Source organism: Cylas formicarius, unplaced genomic scaffold (genome assembly GCF_029955315.1).
Source record: "Cylas formicarius isolate icCylForm1 unplaced genomic scaffold, icCylForm1.1 PGA_scaffold_8__14_contigs__length_24414737, whole genome shotgun sequence".
NCBI classification, from domain to species: Eukaryota; Metazoa; Arthropoda; class Insecta; order Coleoptera; family Brentidae; genus Cylas; species Cylas formicarius.
In genome coordinates this window covers 20,229,576-20,252,458 of record NW_026844361.1, presented here as the reverse complement: position 1 = coordinate 20,252,458, position 22,883 = coordinate 20,229,576, and the positions used below count along the sequence as shown (strand labels likewise).

Below are 22,883 nucleotides of genomic sequence, written 5' to 3'. Positions count from 1 at the left end.
AAGTCATTTCGTTTTTTCCCGTCAGAGGACTTAATTACGTTTTTTCGATACCAACTTCACACTTAAGCCGCATAACCATTATATGTCTTGAGAGCTGATATTGCCAGGCTTGTGTGTGAAAAAGTTCTATTAATTCTACGCAGTAGTTTTTGGTTGGTGCCCTTTTAAATATGGAGAGCAATAAGCAGCATTTTCGTCATATTTTACTTTTTTACTTCAGAAAAGGTAAAAATGCTGTCCAAGCGAGAAAAAAATTGACGGATGTGTATGGAGAAGGCGTGTTAACAGTACGCCAGTGCCAGAACTGGTTTGCAAAATTTCGATCCGGCAATTTTGATGTCGAAGATGCACCACGGTCTGGAAGGCCGGTCGAAGCTGACAAAGATGCGATAAAGGCATTAGTTGATGCAAATCGGCGAATAACCACACGAGAGATCGGTGAGACATTAAATTTGTCGAATTCGACTGTTTATGGCCATTTGAAAGGCATGGGCTTAACCTCGAAGCTCGATGTGTGGGTGCCCCATGTCCTTACGGAGCGAAATTTGTGTCGTCGCGTTGACGTGTGTGATTCGCTCCTCAAACGTCAAGAAAATGATCCATTTTTGAAGCGGATTATTACTGGGGACGAAAAATGCGTTGTATACAAGAATGTTAAACGCAAGAGGTCATGGAGCAGAAAAGATGAACCGGCTCAAAGCGTGTCAAAAGCCAACATTCACCAAAAAAAGGTGATGCTCTCCGTTTGGTGGGATGTCAAAGGAATCGTTTTTTTTTTTGAGCTTTTGCCGGACAATACAACGATTAATTCAGAAGTCTATTGTCATCAACTGGACAAATTGAATGAATCACTTAAAGAGAAGAGGCCCGAATTAATCAACAGGAAGGGTGTAGTGTTCCACCAGGATAATGCGAGACCTCACACAAGTTTGGTCACTCGCCAAAAACTTTTACAGCTTGAATGGGACGTACTGCAACATCCACCATATTCTCCAGATCTGGCGCCTTCCGACTACTATTTGTTCCGGTCCCTGCAAAATTTTTTGGATGGCAAAATCTTTACCTCAAATGAAGATGTCAAAAACCACCTGAACCAGTTTTTTGCCAGCAAGGACCAAAACTTTTATGAGAGGGTAATTATGTTACTGCCAGAAAGATGGCAAAAGGTGTTGGACCAGAATGGCCAATATATAATTTAATAAAATATTTATTCATTATACGAAAACTGTCTTTCATGTTCCCCAAAAAAAACGAAATGACTTTCCGAACAACCCAATACTTTTTTCTATTTCGTTACCAATTTGAAATTTCTTTTTCTGCTGTTGTTTGCTTTGATCTTTAGGAAGTTTAGAAACTTGGGATTTGTTGCACATAATATTATACTTTTGAGATTGGCTGAAGAATTTTCTGGATCCGGAAACTGTTTGGATACCTGAATGTGCGTTTGCAGATGATGTGGTTGTCTTTGCAAGAAATGAAAAAGAAGAACCTGGAAATCTGGAACAACAGGCTAAATGAGAAAAACCTTAAATTCAACGAAGAAAAAACGAAAATTATTACGTCCAAAACAAATGGAAAGTAGCAAAAAGTGTCACCAAGCAGAACTAAATGCGAGAATCGAGAGTGCCTCAAGACTATTTCACACTTCATAGGAAAGAGGAAAATATCAACTAAAACCAAAATAACAATACACAAAACAATATTCATCCCAATTTTAACATTTTGATGTGGAAGCTGGGTACTAACCCAAAAGGCAAAAAATAATATTCAAAGAATGGAGTCGAAGTACCTACGAAAGGTCCTAGGTATCACAGACAGAGACAGAATCCGAAATGACTCGATTAGAGAGAGATTGAAAGTACAACCAGTTCTTAAACATATTGAGAGATGCCAACTACGGACACCTAAAAAGAATGGACAAAAAGAGACCAAGAAAACTGATCTGTGAAGCGAGAAGATTCGGCCGAAGAAATAGAAGAAGACCGCATCTGACATAGCGAACATACTAAGAGAAAGAGGACTGGGGATAATGGAAGCAGCTGAAGTGGCACTAGAAAAAAAAAGATGGAGGGAATTCGTATACGAGTTGTAAACATTATTCAACACCTTAGGGTAGATAGGTTTAGGATTATGTATGTATGTATGAAGATTTTTCAGGAACCTCCTCGTGTCTGTCTGAATCGCCTTTTATTGACGCTTGGAAGCTATTATTGACTTCTCGCAAATGTTTTTATGCATTTCGTAAAATTCTAGTTAAAACAATATAAATTTTGGCCTCAATCTTACATTTTTTCGCCACACAATTTTTAGAATGCTGCGGATAATTCTTTGTAGTTATAAGTTTATTATCATTTATATTTTTTCATCTATTAAACTAAACTAAAATTAAAACCTTAGTGGCTTATATTTGGTTGCCTAACATTTTGGCCACGTTTTTTTTAAGTCGGTGGTGTTCATTTACGATATGCTACGTCAATGCACGTAATATAAATACGCCCCGCGGCATGCGCGCTTTGAAAACTAATTTTAAAAATGGCCGCGTACAAAGACAGCGCGATAGAACAAAATAACGCCGCACGAAAACTTATTACTCCGTTTATTATTATTAAAAAGGCATTATTTCTGTTCTGTTAAACAAAGTGTATTCGGCGGAGATGACAGACTGGAGAGGCAAAAAGGCGTCGGCCCGCCGGGCAAGTAACGTTTTTAAATTAAATTTTTTTCGTTGCCACCCGCCACCCCCGTTCGTTCTTGGTTTAACCTGTCCGCGAGGGGGCGCTCCTGTGTGTGCCTCGTCGTGCACTCGGTTATGGTTAGAGGTTCTTTTTTTTTATAAAAATTTTTTTTATAAAAACGAAGTTCGTGTGGTAAAGGGACGCATTGTTTTTCTATCGTGCTCTTGCGGACCACTATGGAACTTTCGCAAAATCGATGTATAAGGTTGTTCGGAAAGTCATTTCGTGTTTTCCCGTCAGAGGACTTAATTACGTTTTTTCGAAACCAACTTCACACTTAAGCCGCATAACCATTATATGTCTTGAGAGCTGATATTGCAAGGCTTGTGTGTGAAAAAGTTCTATTAATTCTACGCTGTAGTTTTTGGTTGGTGCCCTTTTAAATATGGAGAGCAATAAGCAGCATTTTCGTCATATTTTACTTTTTTACTTCAGAAAAGGTAAAAATGCTGTCCAAGCGAGAAAAAAATCGACGGATGTGTATGGAGAAGGCGTGTTAACAGTACGCCAGTGCCAGAACTGGTTTGCAAAATTTCGATCCGGCAATTTTGATGTCGAAGATGCACCACGGTCTGGAAGGCCGGTCGAAGCTGACAAAGATGCGATAAAGGCATTAGTTGATGCAAATCGGCGAATAACCACACGAGAGATCGGTGAGAGATTAAATTTGTCGAATTCGACTGTTTATGGCCATTTGAAAGGCATGGGCTTAACCTCGAAGCTCGATGTGTGGGTGCCCCATGTCCTTACCGAGCGAAATTTGTGTCGTCGCGTTGACGTGTGTGATTCGCTCCTCAAACGTCAAGAAAATGATCCATTTTTGAAGCGGATTATTACTGGGGACGAAAAATGGGTTGTATACAACAATGTTAAACGCAAGAGGTCATGGAGCAGAAAAGATGAACCGGCTCAAAGCGTGTCAAAAGCCAACATTCACCAAAAAAAGGTGATGCTCTCCGTTTGGTGGGATGTCAAAGGAATCGTTTTTTTTGAGCTTTTGCCGGACAATACAACGATTAATTCAGAAGTCTATTGTCATCAACTGGACAAATTGAATGATTCACTTAAAGAGAAGAGGCCCAAATTAATCAACAGGAAGGGTGTAGTGTTCCACCAGGATAATGCGAGACCTCACACAAGTTTGGTCACTCGCCAAAAACTTTTACAGCTTGAATGGGACGTACTGCAACATCCACCATATTCTCCAGATCTGCGGCCTTCCGACTACTATTTGTTCCGGTTCCTGCAAAATTTTTTGGATGGCAAAACCTTTACCTCAAATGAAGATGTCAAAAACCACCTGAACCAGTTTTTTGCCAGCAAGGACCAAAACTTATATGAGAGGGGAATTATGTTACTGCCAGAAAGATGGCAAAAGGTGTTGGACCAGAATGGCCAATATATAATTTAATAAAATATTTATTCATTATATGTTCCCCAAAAAAACGAAATGACTTTCCGAACAACCCAATAATTAAGTTGTGTATGCACCCTGTATAAAATGTCCTTCGCATCTCGTCGAACTTTAAAATTACAGCAAACATCGGTAAATATTAAAATTTGGACAAGCAATAGCGTTGTCGAATGGTATTTTTTCAAATATCTCACGCCCTGTATAAATGACGAAACCTGAGACTCTCTAACGACACGCTTTACGATACTGTTCAAATAAAATTATCCCATCTTTAACGGGTTTTCATTTATCGTAAATAATTTACCAACAAAAACGGATTTTTTTTGGATATTTTAGTTTTTTTGCCCATAAACGATACACCCTGTATATGATACAATCAGTGTTCGAAGTAGATGTTATAGCGTTATAGCCCTGGATTTTCCACGCGTCCTGGTTCAAGAATTTTTTGAAAATAGTAAATGGTTTTCGAGAAAATAAGTTTTTTCTGAAACCATGCAGGGCGCCGTAATAATCAATGACGTCATCACGTCTTGTCAGCCCCCGAAATATGGATTTTTTCTAGGTATATTAGGTTTTTGCCTATAATTTGAAAACGCTGTATATAATCGAAAAAATGTACGAAATAAATGTTTTTCTGGAAGCTGGAAGCTAAAATTACCAAAACAAAATTTCAAACATTTTTAAATAATGCTTGGTAAAATTTGATTGCACCCAATTTTTACCGTTTAAACGCGGAAACGGGCTTTTGCTTCTCTGCTACATTTGAAGTTGATATCTGCAAACTTAGGACACTTAACACATTTCTTATTAAGCACGGAATATCGAGAACATCCTGTACAATAGGTGAAAACCTTAATTACAAAAGTTTTTGTTGTCTATGCGGGCTATATCGCAATATAAAAGAAAGTGAGATTTTCAATAATATCGATTTAATCGATTTTCCAAGTGTCCAAAATTTAGTTGTCTGGACTCCAGAGCTTAAAGTTTAGCTTAGAGATATTTGTTAAAACACCAACATTGTATATTGTATATACATTGTATCTTTTGTTAAATGAAGATTTGGGAAATTATAATGTTCATTATGAAATGTCAGTTCTTTCTTTGAATAGCTGGTGAGTAAAACTTTTATAATTTTAGTCAAGGTAATTTATTTGTCTTCCAAATCCAAATTACAACACCTTTCAAGTACGCAAAATTGTTCAAGAGCCGCCAATATTGCCTCATGTTGCCACCAATATTTTCATCTCGATCCACGTCGAGTATTACCGAAACGGAAACAATCCTCCCCGATTAATTCATCCCCCCCTGCCCCTCATCACTATAACCAATACTTCCTGGCGTCCATCGCTAATCGACGCGTTTAAAGTGCATCGACGTGCTGTATTTGCATATTCCTATCTGGTTATTCATGGGTACATAAATTCGCTAATGATATAATTGATAACATGTGCATAACATTTCTCGCCTAAGTGGCCGAAAGCAGGAGCATAGCGCCCTCCGGCGGCGGCCCGGCGAAACCTAATCGGATTATGCGCGGGGATTTGGGCGGGCAAGCGATGATTTCGGTGATAGCGGACGCTGATATTTAAAAATGGCTCTTTCAAAATGCCGCCTAGAGATGTCAAACAATTCAGACAGGAGTCACGATGCAACATTAAAAAATTGGTCTCAATTACTGACCTCCCTGTGTGCTTAATTACTCAAAATAACCAACCCAGTGAAATAGGATTCGGTTTTTTTTTCTGGCGAAGGAGGTCAATTTGTCCCCTTTAATACTTCGAAAAGAGGAAGCCTCGGCGAGGTTATTATTGCCATAAGTCGAAGAAAGAAATTAACAGAAATATCCTTTGCTCAATAGATCAAAGGCGATTCGGTTTAATTTATTTAATATTATACATCCGGTGCGCAACTAATGACCTCTTTAAGGTTGGCTCCCAATTTTTCCATTAGTCATTGGGACCCAAATTCGGGTGTCAGGTATGGGGTTAGGGAGTCAAATACTTCTTCACCATTCAGAAGACGTCACGAGTCCGACACCATGACGTCACCATGGATGAAAAATATTGACAAAAACGTTCCTCGGCAAGATCCTTTCGTTTCCTTTCAATATTAACCCATGCCTACTTAATTTAGGCTCCATCCATACTATGTGTTACTTCACCAGGCTGTAACGATGCAGGATTATGTAGACCATTTCTTTTTGACCAGCTTCTAAATGGTGAAACAACCATATTTGGATTTTTGGTTTGTCTCTATTGGTTTGGGAATATTTGAACTTAACGTTTCCCAATAGGTGGATAGGCAGGGGAAGTATATTTAAATGGCGAGAATGAAAATTAAAATAAGTTTATGCAGTTCATGGCGTTGGAAATCATGAATAAGCATGAATAATTCTTTCTAACCTAATTTCCTCACACTCTTTACTATAAATTATCATTCTGTCATAGTCATTGTTTCTATTATACCTACGTAAAAAAGGATTTTTAATTTAATTTTTATTTATGTCTCAGAGGGGAAAAACGATATTGCCATGCGGTGTCTACTACTCGCTGTGTTCTTTTACACGCTCTTTCATCCTAACTAAAAATAATTATACCATTAAATTTTTGAGAAAATCATAAAAATTAACAGTGTGATATTGAGATGCCGGTCGAAGCTCTTATAAATAATCTTTAAAAATAAACTAAGTTCGTCTAAATCGGTTTAGCCAAAAAAAGTGATTCAACTTTTTCTAAACTGATATTTGACCCTTCCCCCACCCTTAATTTGACGAGAGAGAGAGAGAGAGACGAGAAAAAATAGTTCAAACAAAAAAGTTTATTTATCTAGAGTAGATTACGTTAAAACTAATTTTGATATAGGTTAATTTGGAATATTTTTGCGAAAACCCGTTTTTCCTATTTTACAGTAGCCCCATAGTGGCCATTTTATGAAACTAACCAAATTTTTGGTGTTAGGTGTGGGGTTGTCCAACATCCATCCGCTACCATGACGTCAAATGGTAGAAAATTATTGAGAGAAACATTATTTCATAATTTAGTCATCAGTTCAATCGTAATTTAGATTAATTTATTTTATCCTAAGAATTCCATTAGTGCGTGTCTTTGAACCTAAATTTTGGGTGTGGGGTTAGGATGTCAAATCGACGCCGGCCAATAGGAAGCGGCCACGCGTCCGCCACTATGACGTAACAACGCCTTCCCCCGGCACGTTTGGCGACGAAGCAGCGTCTGCCAGAGACTACCGCGTAATTAAACAAGTGTAGACACAGCGAGCGTATCGTTTGAAGCCGCGGTAGCGAAAAGAGGCCGGAGAGCCCCCCCGGGCGAGCAAAAAAGCGCGCGGGGAGAGCGGGAATTGCAGCTAAACAGTCATATTTCAACTTTCAGTTATTTCGGCATTTATCTGTTGGTAACAATGTGGAAGATCAAAGCGCGCGCTTTGTTGTTTGTTAAGTCTTATTTCTTTGTTTGAGAAGTTGAGAGGCGTTTTGAACTTTGGACCGTAGAGGGGAGGGCGGGCGGGCGATCGTGGAGGGTGGGCGACGGAATTTAGCATTGTTCGAAATAATATACAGTTGCGACGGACGACGTTTTGGGCATTAAGAATAAATATTAATATTTATTAAATAAAAATTCGAACAAAAGCACATTCAAAAGAATAATTCATAAAATCGTGAAAATAAAAAATATAACTAGCTTTCCTTCCAAATAGCACTAGTTGATAACTGGTAAAAATGCTAAAACCTTTAACACTGAATTTTTTCACTTGCAATATAACATTTGAGGTTCAAGAGGTTCAAAAATAAGAAGAACTAGGCCCTAGTCAAAACATTGAAGGGAAAACATTGGAAGTATAGAAGTCGCTAAAACCATAAGCAACGTTGTTTCAAAAAAAATGAAGGAAAATAAATGTCATTTTAAAATTTATTAGAAATTTTGTATTTGTTTAAGTTTTTTTTTTGTCGAAAGTAGACACGTTGTAACTTCTAAGTGCAATGTTAGGTTTTCTGTTGTTTGTCGTTAGTCCCAAAAAATTATTTTAATGTTTTGTAAAATTCTATGGAAATTTAAATAGGCCTTATTTTATAACAAACACGACCGCCCCTACCGGCAGTTTGAAGAAAGCTCACTAGCATCTCGAATTTCACTACCATTAAGTCAATATTACGATTTATCGGCAGGAACATACAGAAAAACCTTGCCCCTTTTCCAGCAAATATATTTACATTTTTTGTTTTTGACAATCGAATGACGTCACTGGTATTCACCATTCGAGCACGCCTGGAATGTACTTGTCGATTAGTTTCTCGTAATACGGCCAGAGGGCTTCGATGTCGGGTATTTCCGCGCCTTTCGTGTACAGGTCGTACTGACTGCAAAAAAAAGATTGTTTTTCGAAAATTTGTTTACCCACCCAGCTTACTTGAAAAGGAGAACCCATTTCAGGGTATTGTCGCGGTCTTCCTGGTTCGTTAAGTGCTCGTAATCGCCGCTTCCGTGCCAAGGATAAAAACTATGAAACCTGATGATGTTCAACGCGTGAGGAGGAAGTTTCGATTTGTTGTGACGCAACATCCTGTACAGGTACTCGTCGTGGCCCCAAGAGAGCAGAACGTTCTCCAGGCCGCAGTTCGGTTCGTAGATGCCGTATTTTGAGCTGCAGGGAAATCAAAAAGAAATTTATTTCAAATTCTCAATCTATTTTAAGAAACTGTTGTTATACAGAATGCGTCGTAAGTTAACCGTGACACATACATGTAATCCGCTGAAAATTGTAGTGTTGAAAGTGACACTCAGTCTGAGTACTTTTAAATATTTTGTTCGTTAACTTGTGGTTTTTCCTAAATGTTCACGTCTATTGACCTTTATCTTCTGTTTGTTTAAAGTCTACCTGTACTTGGTCTATCATTATTGAATTTATTTATTTTATATATTTAAATAATTTTGTCTTTATAATTTTTTACAAATATTTTCGTCTTCAAAATATTAAAAATAACTTTGTCTTTCTAATTGAAAACATCTTTGTGTGTAAAATATTTTGGAATATACTTTTGTGTTGTGTAAATTGTATTTTTTAAATAACACAATTCTTACAAAACAACTTTGCCTTTATAATCTGTTACAACTACTTTTTTCTATATATTTTTGAATTTTTTTATAATATTTTTGTTTGAGGTATTTTTAAAAAAATGTATATGCGTATGGAGCAACTGCTTAATGATTTCAAATTTCATTTGATTGAAACAATATTATTGCAAAACATATCAATTTTGCTAAGTTATTACAGCTATTTTTGTCTTCATTTTTTTTGTAATATTTTTGTTTTAGTAATTTTTTTAAAAAAAGTTTTTTTTTTGAATCTCCATTTTTTTTTAGACATTCCGGCATTCTTTGACCGCCCCGGCGGGGTGGTATTTTGTGACGTGGCGAAGTTTGGCGATGAAGAATATCTCTCTTTAAACGGGCGGGATCCAAAATGGCGTGAAAGCTGACACGATAGCGGCGGGTCTTTCCCTCAAAACCTCGCATCGCCACCAGGCAGCCCTTATCCGAAAATTTGTTTTGGCAGAGATTAATTATTAGAGGTAACGCGGGCGTCTTGTACCGCTCCTTATCGCCGCCCCTCACAACCTTTCGTCGCGGCAAATTTTCGTGTTTAATGACAAAATGACAAAGTTTCCATGTCTCGAAGAAGTTCCCGCACGTTTGAAACGAAATTAGTTGCGACGAGCGGCCCAACCCCCATCGGAGCCGTTAATTATTATTAATTTTTTTCGTAACTACTTAAATGTTAAACTAAATTATGATATTGAAATATTGATATTGAAAATATTGAAATTAATCGGGACGCCGCTGCCTGAAACCCCAAATTCGAGTTTCCGTATTATACAGCGCTCATATTGTGACTAAAATATGTTTTTCTACTCCCGTCTATAAAATGCCTAATTACAAACCGATCTAGCGTACCGGAAGCGTCGCTTTACTACGTCGATTTCGTTTCCCACGGATCCGAACCACTTCGGACATTTCCGGGATTTTACCGCACGGGTTTGGGAGCGATCGGATGTTTTCGGGGATTTTACCGCACGGTTTGAATGTCGACGTTCGTCAATCCTGGCAGTCATGTCAGTGAATGTATTCCTAACCAAAACTAATACCCAGAAAGATATTATGCAATATATCAGACAATTTAAATACTATGTGCTACAAGCTACAATTAAAATCTAGTTAGTGGACTAGTCGGTAAGTAAAGTGGCATTTATAATTTAAGTTTCCAACAGAAATATTACAAACCGTTCGCATCGACTTTTTTTACAGTTTTTATATTAATATCTTGCGAAGACCAATTGCACCATTTTCAAATATCCATGTCTCATCAGTACAAAGAAGACCTGCTACACGATCTTAAAAATTTAATCTTTATATATATTTATACCCGTATTTATTGAAATTTTTCGTAACACTTGTTATTAATCATATACAAAAATAAATTAAATTATCTCTGCCACCCTTTTATGAAAAAACTAACCAAAACATTTTGCAAGCATTACAACACTATTATGCCATATAAAATTGTGTATTATATCTTATGTTCATTCAAAAATGTAACCCTATTTTAATTAATTAGTTAAATAAGAACAAACGTTGTTCAGATTTTCACAAAAATATATTTAAATGACAGTTGTTTCGCCAACACCGTGCCTTTATCATATGCGAATATCAAACGATACCGATGTTTATAAATACAAAACAGGTAGTAATTACTTAATATGAGGTATTAAATTGAGATTTAACAAGGGGATCCATTCAAATCCAGTTGGTCATTAAGTAATACATTCGAACCTCTCATCTTATTATTCTCCATAGCTTATAGTAAATTTAATTTTCTACTTTTTGAAACAGTGTGTAAAATATCGAAATTGTCGTCAAAATTGTGTTTTTCTAAATTTAAATGTATAGCGTAATTAGAAACGGGATTTGAATGGATCCCCCTTGTTAGATCTCAGTGAAATACCTCACATTAAGTAATTACTACCTGATTTGTATTTATAAACATCGGTACGGTTTGATATTCACATTTGATAAAGGTACGCCGAAACAGCTGTCATTTAAATATATTTATGTGAAAATCTGAACAACGTTTGTTCTTATTTAACTATTTTAAATGGATTTTCATCAAGCAAAAGCCACTTTAGTACAATTTAATTAATCAATCAATTAATTTTAATTTTTAATTACTTATATTTAAACTTGTAACTTTCAAAACAAGATTGCTTTCAAAAAATCGTCGCCGGGCGGGGCAACAGCTGTTTAAAATTAAAATTTTAAATTTAAATTTAAAAAAATGTAATTTTATTGTGCACGCACCCTGGATGAAGTATTATTCACATCTTGGAGAACTTCAAAGTCACGGCAAACTTTGGTAAATTCAAAAATTTTTACAATTAATAGCGATTCCCGATTATATTTCTTAAAATAGCTGGCCCACCCTGTACGATAGACGAAACTTGAAACTCCCTCCCGACACTGTTTAAACCAAAGTATCCCATGTTTTATAGTTTTTGATTTACCCACGAAAACGGCAATTTCCAGGATCCTTTGTTTTTTTTTACAAATAATCGACACACCCTGTACATAATCCAAAAAATGCCGCAAGTAAAAGTTGTCGCCCTAGATCTCCCACGTTTCCCGGTATATGAATTTTTTCAATAGGATAAACAGTTTTCGTGAAAATACCTCTTTTCTGAAACCAGGCAGTACACCGTAAAAGTGAATGACGTCATCGCGTCTAGATTGAGTGCGATTTTCAAATGAATTTTTCGCGTTATTTTATTGCTCCCAATTTAAAAAGTCTAAATGCGGGACCAGACTTTTACTTCCCTCCCAAGTCTGAAGTTGGTAGCTGCGGACCCATTTTTCAGTTTTTTTGAATTTGTAGCGCACCCTGTATATTTTTGAAAAATTGTCAAGAATGAAATTTTACGGAGTCTCTGGTTCAAGACTTTTTTCGTTTTGTAAACGGTTTTTGAAAAACAGTCTTTTTTGTAGACCCTTGCACACGCGATTTTTATTTTTTTAAAAATACTTCCCGACCAATCAGCCCCCCCCCATTTTTAATATGTTCCGTCAAGGGGCAAAGCTGCATATATGTGCCAAATATGAAGTCGATTGCTTCAAATTTCGGACACTTATCGTGTTTCATAGCAATGTCCAAAGAACTGTCGACAATCGCGAAAAAAAGATGGATACCGGCGTCGGATCAGGGCCATTTTTTATAATCTTATGTGCCCCGTGGAGAATCAAAAACGAGTCAAATTTTAATTTTGTAGCTAAAACGGTTCGAAAGTTATTCAGGAAAAACCAAAAGATGAGAACGGAGAACGGACAGACAAAAACAAATTTTTTTTCGACGGAGATCGTTTCTGTACCAACGGCGATCTCATAGGACCTACCGTTACCGAGATATAAAATTTTTATACGAGCGTAGATACTTTCTAAAAATTCGATTTCATCGTTTTTTGAAAGTTTTGTTTATGTTGATAGTTTATAGATTGTTTCTTTTGGATCTCCTTTTTAATCACGCTTAGACAAAATTTACTCACTTGTATTTGGGATTATTTCCGTCAGGATTGTCGTGGAAACTTGTCGCCCTGTAGACAATATTGTCGGACCACTGGCACCCAACGACAAACGTGTCACCGACGGTCGACCATTGAGGCTCGCCGTAAAACGCCATAACCTGCGATGCGAGAAATGGATTTGTTGCCAAGAGACGTCAAAAAACAAAAATATTTAACTCAAGGAGAGCTCCAAAAATGTTTACAATGCAAAACGGTGTTCTATAGTATAAACGGAGGCAGAGAACGAATTGTTGGTTAGCTTTGGCTGGACGTACGGCGGTGCCAGATTTATGTCCGTTTCTTTAAAGCAAAAATAACCTACGCAAGTACTCAGTAACCACAAAATACAACAAACAAACAATAAGTTTTGATTTTTATAATATTATAATAATTTTACTTCAACTATGCGTAGTTTTATGAATGAATAACTTGCGAATATCATTTGCTTAAGAGTTATTTGTAATATATATACCTTTCCAGCATCGTGTATGAGACCGGTGAGTTGAAGCCATTCTTTATCCGGATGTTCTTTCCTTATTCTCTCGGCGGTTTGGAACGCGTGGACGATGTTGGGAATGTCCACGTCAGGATCCGATTCATCGACGAGGTCGTTGAGTCTGATTAACGCATCTTTCATCGACGATTTGAACGTATCGAATTTGCACCACTGGTTTATTTTTCCTACGAACAGAAGTTGAGTTGGTTGCCTATGCTCTTAAAGACATATCCATCTATTCTTGAAAAAAGGAAAACATGTTACTCTCCGGAAGATTTCCATCCAATAAAAAATTCTCTGAAAACTAGAAACACATGAACTCAGAGAATAAAAGTGAGACAGGGAAAAATGATTGGATGTCCCAAATTTTTCAACTACTACCAATAAACGTCGGAAATTTTATATCACTCATAGTATATTTTTCTATTATTTTGATAGTTAACTGCGTACAATATTCGAAAAATTGGTCTTAGAACCCTAGTTCGCAGGGGGACAAGTTTTACCCCTTTCATATTTTTAGCGTCATAACGACTTTTCAAATTTCGCATTCTATCCTTTTTAGGTGTCATTGGAATAAACTTTAATTTTTCAACGACATTTTCACAGTTTTCGAAATTTTTTATCCCAAATATATTAGATAAAACTTGGAACCGAGGTAACCTTTTTTAATATATAATTATTTAAAAAGTCCAGGGTGTCCCAGGAGCTGATTAACTCAACAATATCTTTATTGATAATTTTCATTGATATTATAATGCCCCTCCGCTTTTGAATATGCGACGTATGATATCATTTTACGCAAACGTTAATATAACTATAACAATAATGATGCAATATGTTTATAGTTGGCACGAATTTAAAAATAAACACAGCAATAAATCTCCCACGTTTGCGAAATTTTTTGATGAGACTGCAAAAATTCACTATCTCACTACAGCAGCGCAATAACCAAAAATTTTCGTTTTTAATTTTAATTTAAAATTTTCACGGCCTTAATCATTTTTTTTTTGTTTTAAATTCAAAAAATAAGATAATTCGATCACTTAACTCAGTACTATGGGAGAAGAACATACGGAAGACAACAAAAAAACGAATGTACTCTTCCTTTGTGGAAAGTTTGACATTATTCGGAGCGGAGATCTGGAATCTGAATAGAAACAATAAAAATAGATTATTATCTACAAAAATGGATTTTTGGCGGAGAAGCTTGGGCGCAACACGATTAGAAAGAAAAAGAAACATCGATGTAAGAAGAGAAATGCAAATAGAAAAAGACATTATAGAGGAAATAGAAAGGTGACAACTGGTATGGTTTGGACATGTAAACAGAATGACAGATGATAGATGGCCAAAACGAATTTTAAAATGGACTCCCCCGCAGAGACGAAAACGTGGTCGACCAAAGCGCAGTTGGAGAAACGAGGTGGAAGAAGCAATGGCAGCTAGAAATATTAATCCGGAAACCTTTTTATATATATATATATATATATATATATATATATATATATATATATATATATATATATATATATATATATATATATATATATATATATATATATATATATATATATATATATATATATATATATATATATATATATATATATATATATATATATATATATATATATATATATATATATATATATATATATATATATATATATATATCTCACGTATTGATTCACGGATGGAAAAATGTGATGACACTATATTCCGGGATATCATCCGTTCGCTCGTTGAACTCCGACTGGAATCCTGCATCCGACTGGAATCCTGCAAATCCTGCATCCGACTAGAATCCTGCAGATGTTTCGCCAAAATCTCACTTGGCATCTTCAATGCTCGCGCTCCGAAAACACTTCGAAGTGTTTTCAACGAGTTCAACGAGCGAACGGATGATATCCCGGAATATATTGTCATCATATATATATATATATATATATATATATATATATATATATATATATATATATATATATATATATATATATATATATATATATATATATATATATATATATATATATATATATATATATATATATATATATATATATATATATATATATAAATTCTTTTTTTAAAGATTATTCAAATGTTATTCAAATTTTTGATCCCTCTTTTGGGAATCGCCTTCATCAGCAGTATAGGAAATCATTGTTTTTTTTTTTGGAATTGAATTGAATTGTTTAAGTGTGTTACTGATTTGGCGTTTGCAGAAAAGTTAGCGTTAGGTAATATTTGTTACATAATTTCAATATATGTTTTAAAAAAATTGTCACAGTGGCAATAGTTTTCTCTTCTTAAGAAAAGTTTTCACTTTTATATCATTTAAAATTAAATTTAAACTTAAATAAATTTATTGCCCAACAATTAGAGAACAAATAATAACAGAAATTAATTAATATCTAGAAGCAATAAAGTCTCTCTCATTTAAGCAGTATTGAAATACATATCACAAATTAATGTAATCTGTATCACACTACGCAGTAACTCTATTGTAATTTGTACTTAATATATAAATCCGATTGCTAATTGCTAGGGGTTTTCACATAAAAAGTTATATGTTAAAATTCGTGATTCGTGGGAATCCAATTGCTGGAGTAGATTGATCGAGTCGATCTTGTTATGGAGGGTTTTATATTATATTACTGGATGTGAATCTTCGCTGTTCCAGTGACTGGAAATTGAACTTACGTCGCCATTGTTCATTGGCAATTTCTCGATCCGGATAACTATCTTCAATTCTAAGATGCAAAACTTTAAAAACCTACGCTATACCATCTCTATAGCATCAACGTGTAAGATATAACTTAGATACCCTATTATAGACGCGTATTCCAGTATAAATTTAATCACTGAATTCCTCAGGCTGATGGAGTCATCAACACCAAAATACTACTTTTTAGTAAGTAAAGGACCCTTCGTCATTAAAAATTTTACTATGAAAATGTGATTAACCCAAACGGTCGTTTTGTCCGATTTCGCCAATTTTAATTTGGTCAAATTAATGCCCCGTGTCTTCCAATTTGAGCCATCACCCCGTCAAATATTTATGTTTAAAAAACACCCTACAACCGCCTACCCTTGACGTAGTCCACAGTTTGGTGAGTGTGCATCTTGAGGTAAGTCTGACGCACCCTCTCTTGAATGGGGTCGCTCAAATCGACCGAATAATCTCGGTAGTTTTCTTTGGCCGCGAATTTGGGTTCCGGCCTGTGCAGTTCTGACGGATCTATAAGCCCGATAGGTTGGTCCTCGTTAACCTAGGAAGAGGTTTTCAATAAAAAAAAAAAACGCAACCAGCTTCAAAAACTATTACCTTTACGACTTTTACTTTCATTTTAACTCGTGTCAATCTTTCCGTCAGGGTAAACCAGCAAATGTGTGGTCCTCATATGCGGCGGAGCTTGCTTGTAGGTGTTATCAATTGATGTGGAAATTTTAACCCCGAGATAATAGGTTTATCGGCGTGATAGGTGTACGAGGGGCGTTTAGAAAATTTGTTGGTAAACAAAAGAATATAATGGGTTTTCCAGGTGTCCAACGATCCTGATTGGCTAAAATAGACGATGTTAAGTGTCAATACATAAACCCCAATTACGACGGCGGTATAAATCGACAACCAATCGGCAAATCGTTTCAACCAAGCGGCGATCAAAAACCAACATGGCCGCTGGCACTTGACATTCCATAGCATGGCTTCAATGTTCAGGCAGTTGAACCAAACAAAACTCTCGTGCTTAAAAATTTAAAAAAAACCAAACCAGACAGCACTTTTTAATGAAGCTTGTTTTATAACAGTAGATATGAAAAACATAAGTTTTTTCATGGATGCCCTAATTTTCCTTTATCCTATGTTGTGAAAATATTAACTATGGTAAGAATTGTTTATTCCACAAAATAGGTAAATAAAGATTTAAGGGAAAATAAAAAAACTTGAAAAAAAAAACAGACAAATCCATGTATTTCATGTATAATTTTAGGTTTTCTTTATTATTGTACCTACTTTTCACTCGTGTATTCTGATATGCTTTAGTAACGTCTTCTTGTATCCCTCATTTAATTGTTTTACTTTTTATTTTTATTTGAAAAACTCTCAAACTATATCAATGGCGGTGAGATATTTTGTTAAAAGTTTAAAGTATACAGCACCGGATCTTTTGAAGCAACTATGAAAAAATTTAGAGAAAGTCCAGTCAACATGCGCATGCGGTAGTCAACAACCAACCAACAGTACACAGTCTCACGCTGCTGGGGTTGTAGTATTCTGTGATAAAATGTTCTTCTTCTTTTCTTCCCTTATCCGTAGATGCTTGCTTATTTAAACAGACAAACTGGCCGAATGATCCTAGCAATCTTGGCCACCAGAAGTAAAAGAAGAAGAAGAAGAAACAGACAAACATCCTTTTGTCCACAAATAATGTAATATAGGTCATGTTAACCAGAATCACTCGCCCATGATGAAAAACCATTGAACTTTGACGTTACACTCGGCGGATCAAATAACTGGTCACGGAGATATGATGAAATGAAATAAGGTTCCACATATATTTGCGTGAAACACGTACAGTGGAAGCGGGTAATTATATTTATGCAAAATGGATATCGTATTTTTCCCCTAGACGCAATTAATATATTAACCGGCTTAGAAAAATAAACGCGAAGGCAAAATATGCATATTTTCGCAATTATACCGGGCTGCTTTGCGCGGCGTGCAATCCAAACCAAGGATAATAACGACGACTTTTACGAACGCGATATTTAGAATAATAAATATTAAAGACATTTAACCGCAGGAGCGCAGTAATATTTACAGAGCAAAATAACATCAGAGATCCCACTGTGTAAGTTTTGGGCACGTGTGCGGCACAGAATAGAAAGAAAACAGAAGACTGACTCTCCCAAAAGTCCATCACAAATAGATAGAACGTAGAGCCGTATTAAATAAAAACTGTGTCGCCAGTTCAGATTTTCTTGACATTGTCATTTTTTGAATAGTTCTTTCGCTACTACTGAGGAGTAAAATGGTTCACCATAGATGCATACAACCAATAGCAACTTTGTTATATCTTTATTTTCAGGTTAGGCAAAGTTTCTTGCGTAAACTGGGAATTGTCCTTCTGGTTGCCCGCTTTATGGTCTTTAATATCGGGAAACTAATATTAGTTTTGGTTAGTAAAAAGAGAAAACTAATATCAGTTTTTATGGTTAACGTTTTGGGAAATGGAATTGTTTTTTCATTAGTAACGGACAAACAACCTTCGGGGAAAATCCCGCTCGCTAAACAATACAATTCGGGCTTCGCTTATTTTCAATTTTCCACGAAATTGCCGATAAACAAAATTAACCAAAACACACACATATACACACACGCACAAAACGCAAACGTCCGTAGGAAAAAAAGAGGGTAAGCAGACATTGAAAATATTTACAAAACCGGAATGTACATGCAGGCCGCAACAGAGTACGGCTAAATAAATCATTAAAAAAAAACGCTTTCCCATACACACGCAATCGCATCATTATTGGTTTGTAATAAGCACCGGTATTGCGGCGCGGGGGGGTGCCGAATCGGATTTTGCTGTATCGTTCGTTAACTGTCATTGGCTTAATTTATTTATCACGTGCAATGACGCGGCGTAACTAATTGTCGACGCTGTGGGAAAACCGAAGACGTAAGGAAATAACTCAAAAACTTCAAAAAAAAAGAAACAATTTCATTTGTAATAATAACGAGTGGACAACCAGTAAAACACCGCACTGGCTTTAACCACAAAAGTGAAATTGTATTTTGAGGCCATCTCCCTAGACATATTTCAAGTATTTTTAAGGTCATATTTAAATCGAAACTAAAAAAATGCTTTAAATGAATTGTTAAGAAAAATTGCTCGCCAGTCTTTAATTAGCAATCTAAAAAATTAAATAAAAACAAATGTTTAATTTTTTTGTGGTGGCGCCATCTTTCAGGCAGTGCGAGAATTTCAAATTAAAATATAGTTTTCCACTGTTTGTTTGATCGCAATAAAAATAGCCACCTGTACACGATAGATTTGTATGTGTGTGCCATCTATACGTCGTCGGACGAAGTTTGTAGTGCACTTTCTTACCAAAAGACCGCTAGTTATGACCAATATGTTAAACTTTTAAATACAAACAAATCAGGCTTCGTTTGTCGGAATAAAATTCGCTTAAAATACTGATACTATTAAAAACTGATCGTGGTTGAAATGGATCGGTGTCCAGATTACTTGATGAAACATCCGCATAAATATGCAGGAATTTATAGAAGTCCGGACAAAATTAAGAACTTCAAAATAAAGTAATTATGTTTTCCCTGTAGATGTGGACGACCCAATTGCTTTATATATTCTGTTTAGACTAACATTGTGGAAGATAACGGATAAGCCAAAAAAATCCGCGGAGAAGCTAGAGGAGAAGGTATTTTCCTGGCAAGAGAAATGCTTCAGCAGGCATCACCACCAGTTCTATCGGGACGAAAGAAATTGTGTTACAGATTTGGATAAACGATACTTTAAAATATTAAATGAGATGAATGAAAGTAACGATAACTCCTTATTTTCTTACGTTAACGAAGATCGTTATGATATACCAAACGACAGGGTCTGTTGCTAATTATAAATAAAACAACACAAATTGAAACTTGTCCTTTATTACTAGACAATCAAGACAAATAATTATTTAAAAAATATATTGGATGGTTCTGGTAAGTTCAATGACAGTTTGCGTGAGGAAGAATATGATTTCCATTCGCATCTGTTGGAGTCAATGCAATACCCGGTAATCATCAGTGATTTGGAAAGGATGTTTTTAATGGTCGATTTGGGGTAACTATGTCCGCGGATTTTTGATCTCGCACTGGCGTTGTTTATTCTTAGTGAATCTTTAGGCAATACTTGGATTCCAAATGAGGTGCTTTTATGCGCAATTAAGTACAACAAAAGGACAAAATGTCTTACGGTCGATCCCGATTTTACCACTACAATGCCTTACCGTTCCGAGATCCCTGCGCCAGAAGATATAAAGTACTGTTTTTTTGTTGAAAATTATTCGCAAGATATACCCGAAGCTGTCGAGTTAAAAGAAGACGCCATGGTTAAAAAGGTAAATACTTAATTTTATATTTCCCTCACTGGTCACCTAAACATTGAATTATTTATTATTGGTACTTCTTTCTTGCCCAAAATATTCATGAATTTTTTGACCAATTTTCCAGATTAGTAGCCTCAAAATGTCGCTCCAGTATGCAGACTTGGGCCGGTTCGAGTTGCCCCCTAAAAATAAATTGCTCGTTTATCTTTTCTTCGACATTAATTCAGGACTCGGCTTCGAGTATCCCGACTTATTTGTCGAGTATTTTATAGATTTGAGGGGAGAGTGGAAATGTCAAAACACGAAAGATTTGAGGGGCCGCACCCAGATCTGTAGGTCGAAGGGTAAAGGGAGTACAGTGCACTTTGGGCATTGCATCGAACTGGTGCTCCACTGTAACATTCAGGAATTGGAAAGGGCGGGTAATTATACATTGAGAGGTACCTTAAAATTGTTTCATTCTGTATCTTGTAGAGACCCTGAACTCGCCATATATATACTTTGAGGTTATCTCGAGGGACTCGTGGGAACGGCACCGGACTGAAGGGTTATGCTATCGAGGCATCCCTTTAGGGACTGCTGGTGCTTTCACTTTCACGTTACACTGTATTCGATTTCTTCCTGATAACATTCTCGGGCGGCTCAGGAGATCTTTCATTGGCGACTACAAAAATTATAACGACTTGACGTGGATCGGAATTCCGCAACAATTCCAGGGTAAGGTTCTGAATAAGTTTGGCACGAACACACTCACCACTGGCGAGTTAAATGTGAGGCTAAGTGTCTTACATCAGTCGCAAGCTTTTCTGGAAGGACTTGGTGACGATTCGGGACTGATTTTTAATAAACTAAAGTCTTCGGGATTGATAAAAAGCGTCGACGAAGTACTGCAGGCGTTCAAACGAGCGAGGCGGCAGATGATGGAAGCCAGGAAGAATTTGTAGGTTTATATCAATAATAAAACCCTTTGAAAATAGTTTTATATATGTTAAAAAAATGTATTTACCAGAAAAACTCAACTTTTTATAATTGCGTCTATAACTATTACATAAAACAAAATGGATGTTTTTTTTTAATAATAGTATAAATACGGTTATGCTCATTCGTCTTTTCTCAACAAAACCAACAAAATACTTGCTTATTTCTACATTATAATGCAGAAGGATAACAACATGGATGCACGATGTTACCATAAAGCCAACAGCATTCAATCAATGCCGAACATGCACAGAATAGAACGAGAAAACTTGTTTTTTCTCGGGTGGGCTAGACTGCTGTGGTTAAGCGCCCATGTTCTGGTATCTGCCAAGGATTTTTCTTTTGGTTGCGTTCATTCATCTCTCCTTTCTTGAAGCTGCTACATAGGCAATTTGCTAGCACCAGTGGTATTTTTTTGAGAAATGTCAGATAAACATCATTGTAGTATCTGGGATAGCACGTAAACCGGCCAAAGCAGCGGATAACACCGTCCCAGAATAAACACATTTGGGGACGCAACTAACCAACGGTAACGAACTTGGCAACACCATCAATTCTTATGACGCAAATATTCCCAAATGCAATGTAATTTCTATAGACAAACGTACCTTTTAATCTCTTTTTCATAAATTCTTTGAATAAAAATTATTCATTCTTTCTTAACTTTTGGCAAATGGTTATCGTAAAGCGCAAGTGTCTTGCCGGAAATGTCCGACATCGATTCGCGTACGTTCGGGTGCGATCTCAACCTTGGCCTCTGAATTTTATCGATCACCCATGTCGCGTTACAAGTTTCTTGCAAATGCCAATTTAATTTTATTGCTGTGGGGTTTCTTTTCCGCTTTGAAATCCGGACCGACGTTGTCAGATTGTCATATTTTCTTCATTCGGTTTTACGTTGGCACCCGCTGCTTACCTTATCTAACCCGGTATGGTTTCCGGACAACGACGAGGCGAGACAGGGATTGGCAAAGGGCATTAATGCAGACAGATGGAATAATAAACGAATAATTAAATTTTGCATAACGTGTAAAATTAAGCAAATTTTGCGTTATCGTGCAAGGTGCAAATAAGCGAGTAGGTTAACTGTTGAGTGTCAATAGTAAAACCGGCAACGTTGCTGAAGAAAATAACCTTTCCGCCCACACGGCAGCAGGCGGATCTTTTTTTAACCAGGTCCCGAGAGAAAGGATATTCTGTTGGCAGTTTTTATATATGGACTTTCTCAAGAACATAAAAATGTTCAAAACTAACCAACCAAAGGCAGATGGCAGACCACAGCCGCTTTTGTTGCTTCCCACTTCTATTTTCTTTAGACAAATTGTTGGTACCTGAGTACTTGCTACCTGGTCGATGCGATTTCAGGAATTATAATTTAACTAACGTTGACTGGTCATTGTCTTTAGTGTATCGATTTATGATGTATGAGGTGTCGTAATATTAGACGATGACTTAATCGGGTTCTTTATCGCTTTAAAGCTCATTGGGGACTTTAAAACAGATTAGATAGATTTCCGA

The 22,883-nt window shown here is 36.3% G+C and overlaps 2 protein-coding genes and 1 long non-coding RNA gene across 3 annotated transcripts; 1 reads left to right on the top strand and 2 right to left on the bottom strand.

Annotated features, from left to right (window-relative positions):
- Nucleotides 1-8,332: 8,332 nt before the first annotated feature.
- Nucleotides 8,333-16,956, bottom strand: LOC132706078 (inositol oxygenase). The gene is made up of 6 exons (XM_060677161.1): nucleotides 16,597-16,956; nucleotides 16,360-16,540; nucleotides 13,245-13,453; nucleotides 12,755-12,891; nucleotides 8,575-8,808; nucleotides 8,333-8,524 (listed from the first exon to the last, which is right to left on the bottom strand). The coding sequence occupies exons 1-6, from the start codon at nucleotides 16,615-16,617 to the stop codon at nucleotides 8,416-8,418; spliced, it is 891 nt and encodes a 296-aa protein (XP_060533144.1). The 5' UTR covers nucleotides 16,618-16,956; the 3' UTR covers nucleotides 8,333-8,415.
- Nucleotides 16,957-19,403: 2,447 nt separating this feature from the next.
- Nucleotides 19,404-21,975, top strand: LOC132705982 (tectonic-like complex member MKS1). The gene is made up of 6 exons (XM_060676990.1): nucleotides 19,404-19,596; nucleotides 19,655-19,898; nucleotides 19,956-20,122; nucleotides 20,174-20,399; nucleotides 20,512-20,809; nucleotides 20,862-21,975. Exons 1-6 carry the CDS (start codon nucleotides 19,505-19,507, stop codon nucleotides 21,329-21,331), a joined length of 1,497 nt encoding a protein of 498 aa, XP_060532973.1. The 5' UTR covers nucleotides 19,404-19,504; the 3' UTR covers nucleotides 21,332-21,975.
- Nucleotides 20,432-21,282, bottom strand: LOC132706674 (uncharacterized). The gene is made up of 3 exons (XR_009619623.1): nucleotides 21,142-21,282; nucleotides 20,832-21,051; nucleotides 20,432-20,569 (listed from the first exon to the last, which is right to left on the bottom strand). It is a non-coding gene; the product is annotated as an uncharacterized LOC132706674 (long non-coding RNA).
- Nucleotides 21,976-22,883: the final 908 nt, after the last annotated feature.

Coding starts and splice junctions, on each gene's coding strand:
- LOC132706078 (XM_060677161.1), bottom strand. CDS start 16,617: ATGAAAGTAAAAGTCGTAAAG. Junction 16,541..16,596: donor TGAAAGTAAAAGTCGTAAAG/GTAATAGTTTTT, acceptor ACCTCTTCCTAG/GTTAACGAGGACCAACCTAT. Junction 8,525..8,574: donor AAATGGGTTCTCCTTTTCAA/GTAAGCTGGGTG, acceptor TTTTTTTTGCAG/TCAGTACGACCTGTACACGA.
- LOC132705982 (XM_060676990.1), top strand. CDS start 19,505: ATGGATCGGTGTCCAGATTACTTGATGAAACATCCGCATAAATATGCA. Junction 20,123..20,173: donor TTTTTAATGGTCGATTTGGG/GTAACTATGTCC, acceptor GTTTATTCTTAG/TGAATCTTTAGGCAATACTT. Junction 20,400..20,511: donor AAGACGCCATGGTTAAAAAG/GTAAATACTTAA, acceptor CCAATTTTCCAG/ATTAGTAGCCTCAAAATGTC.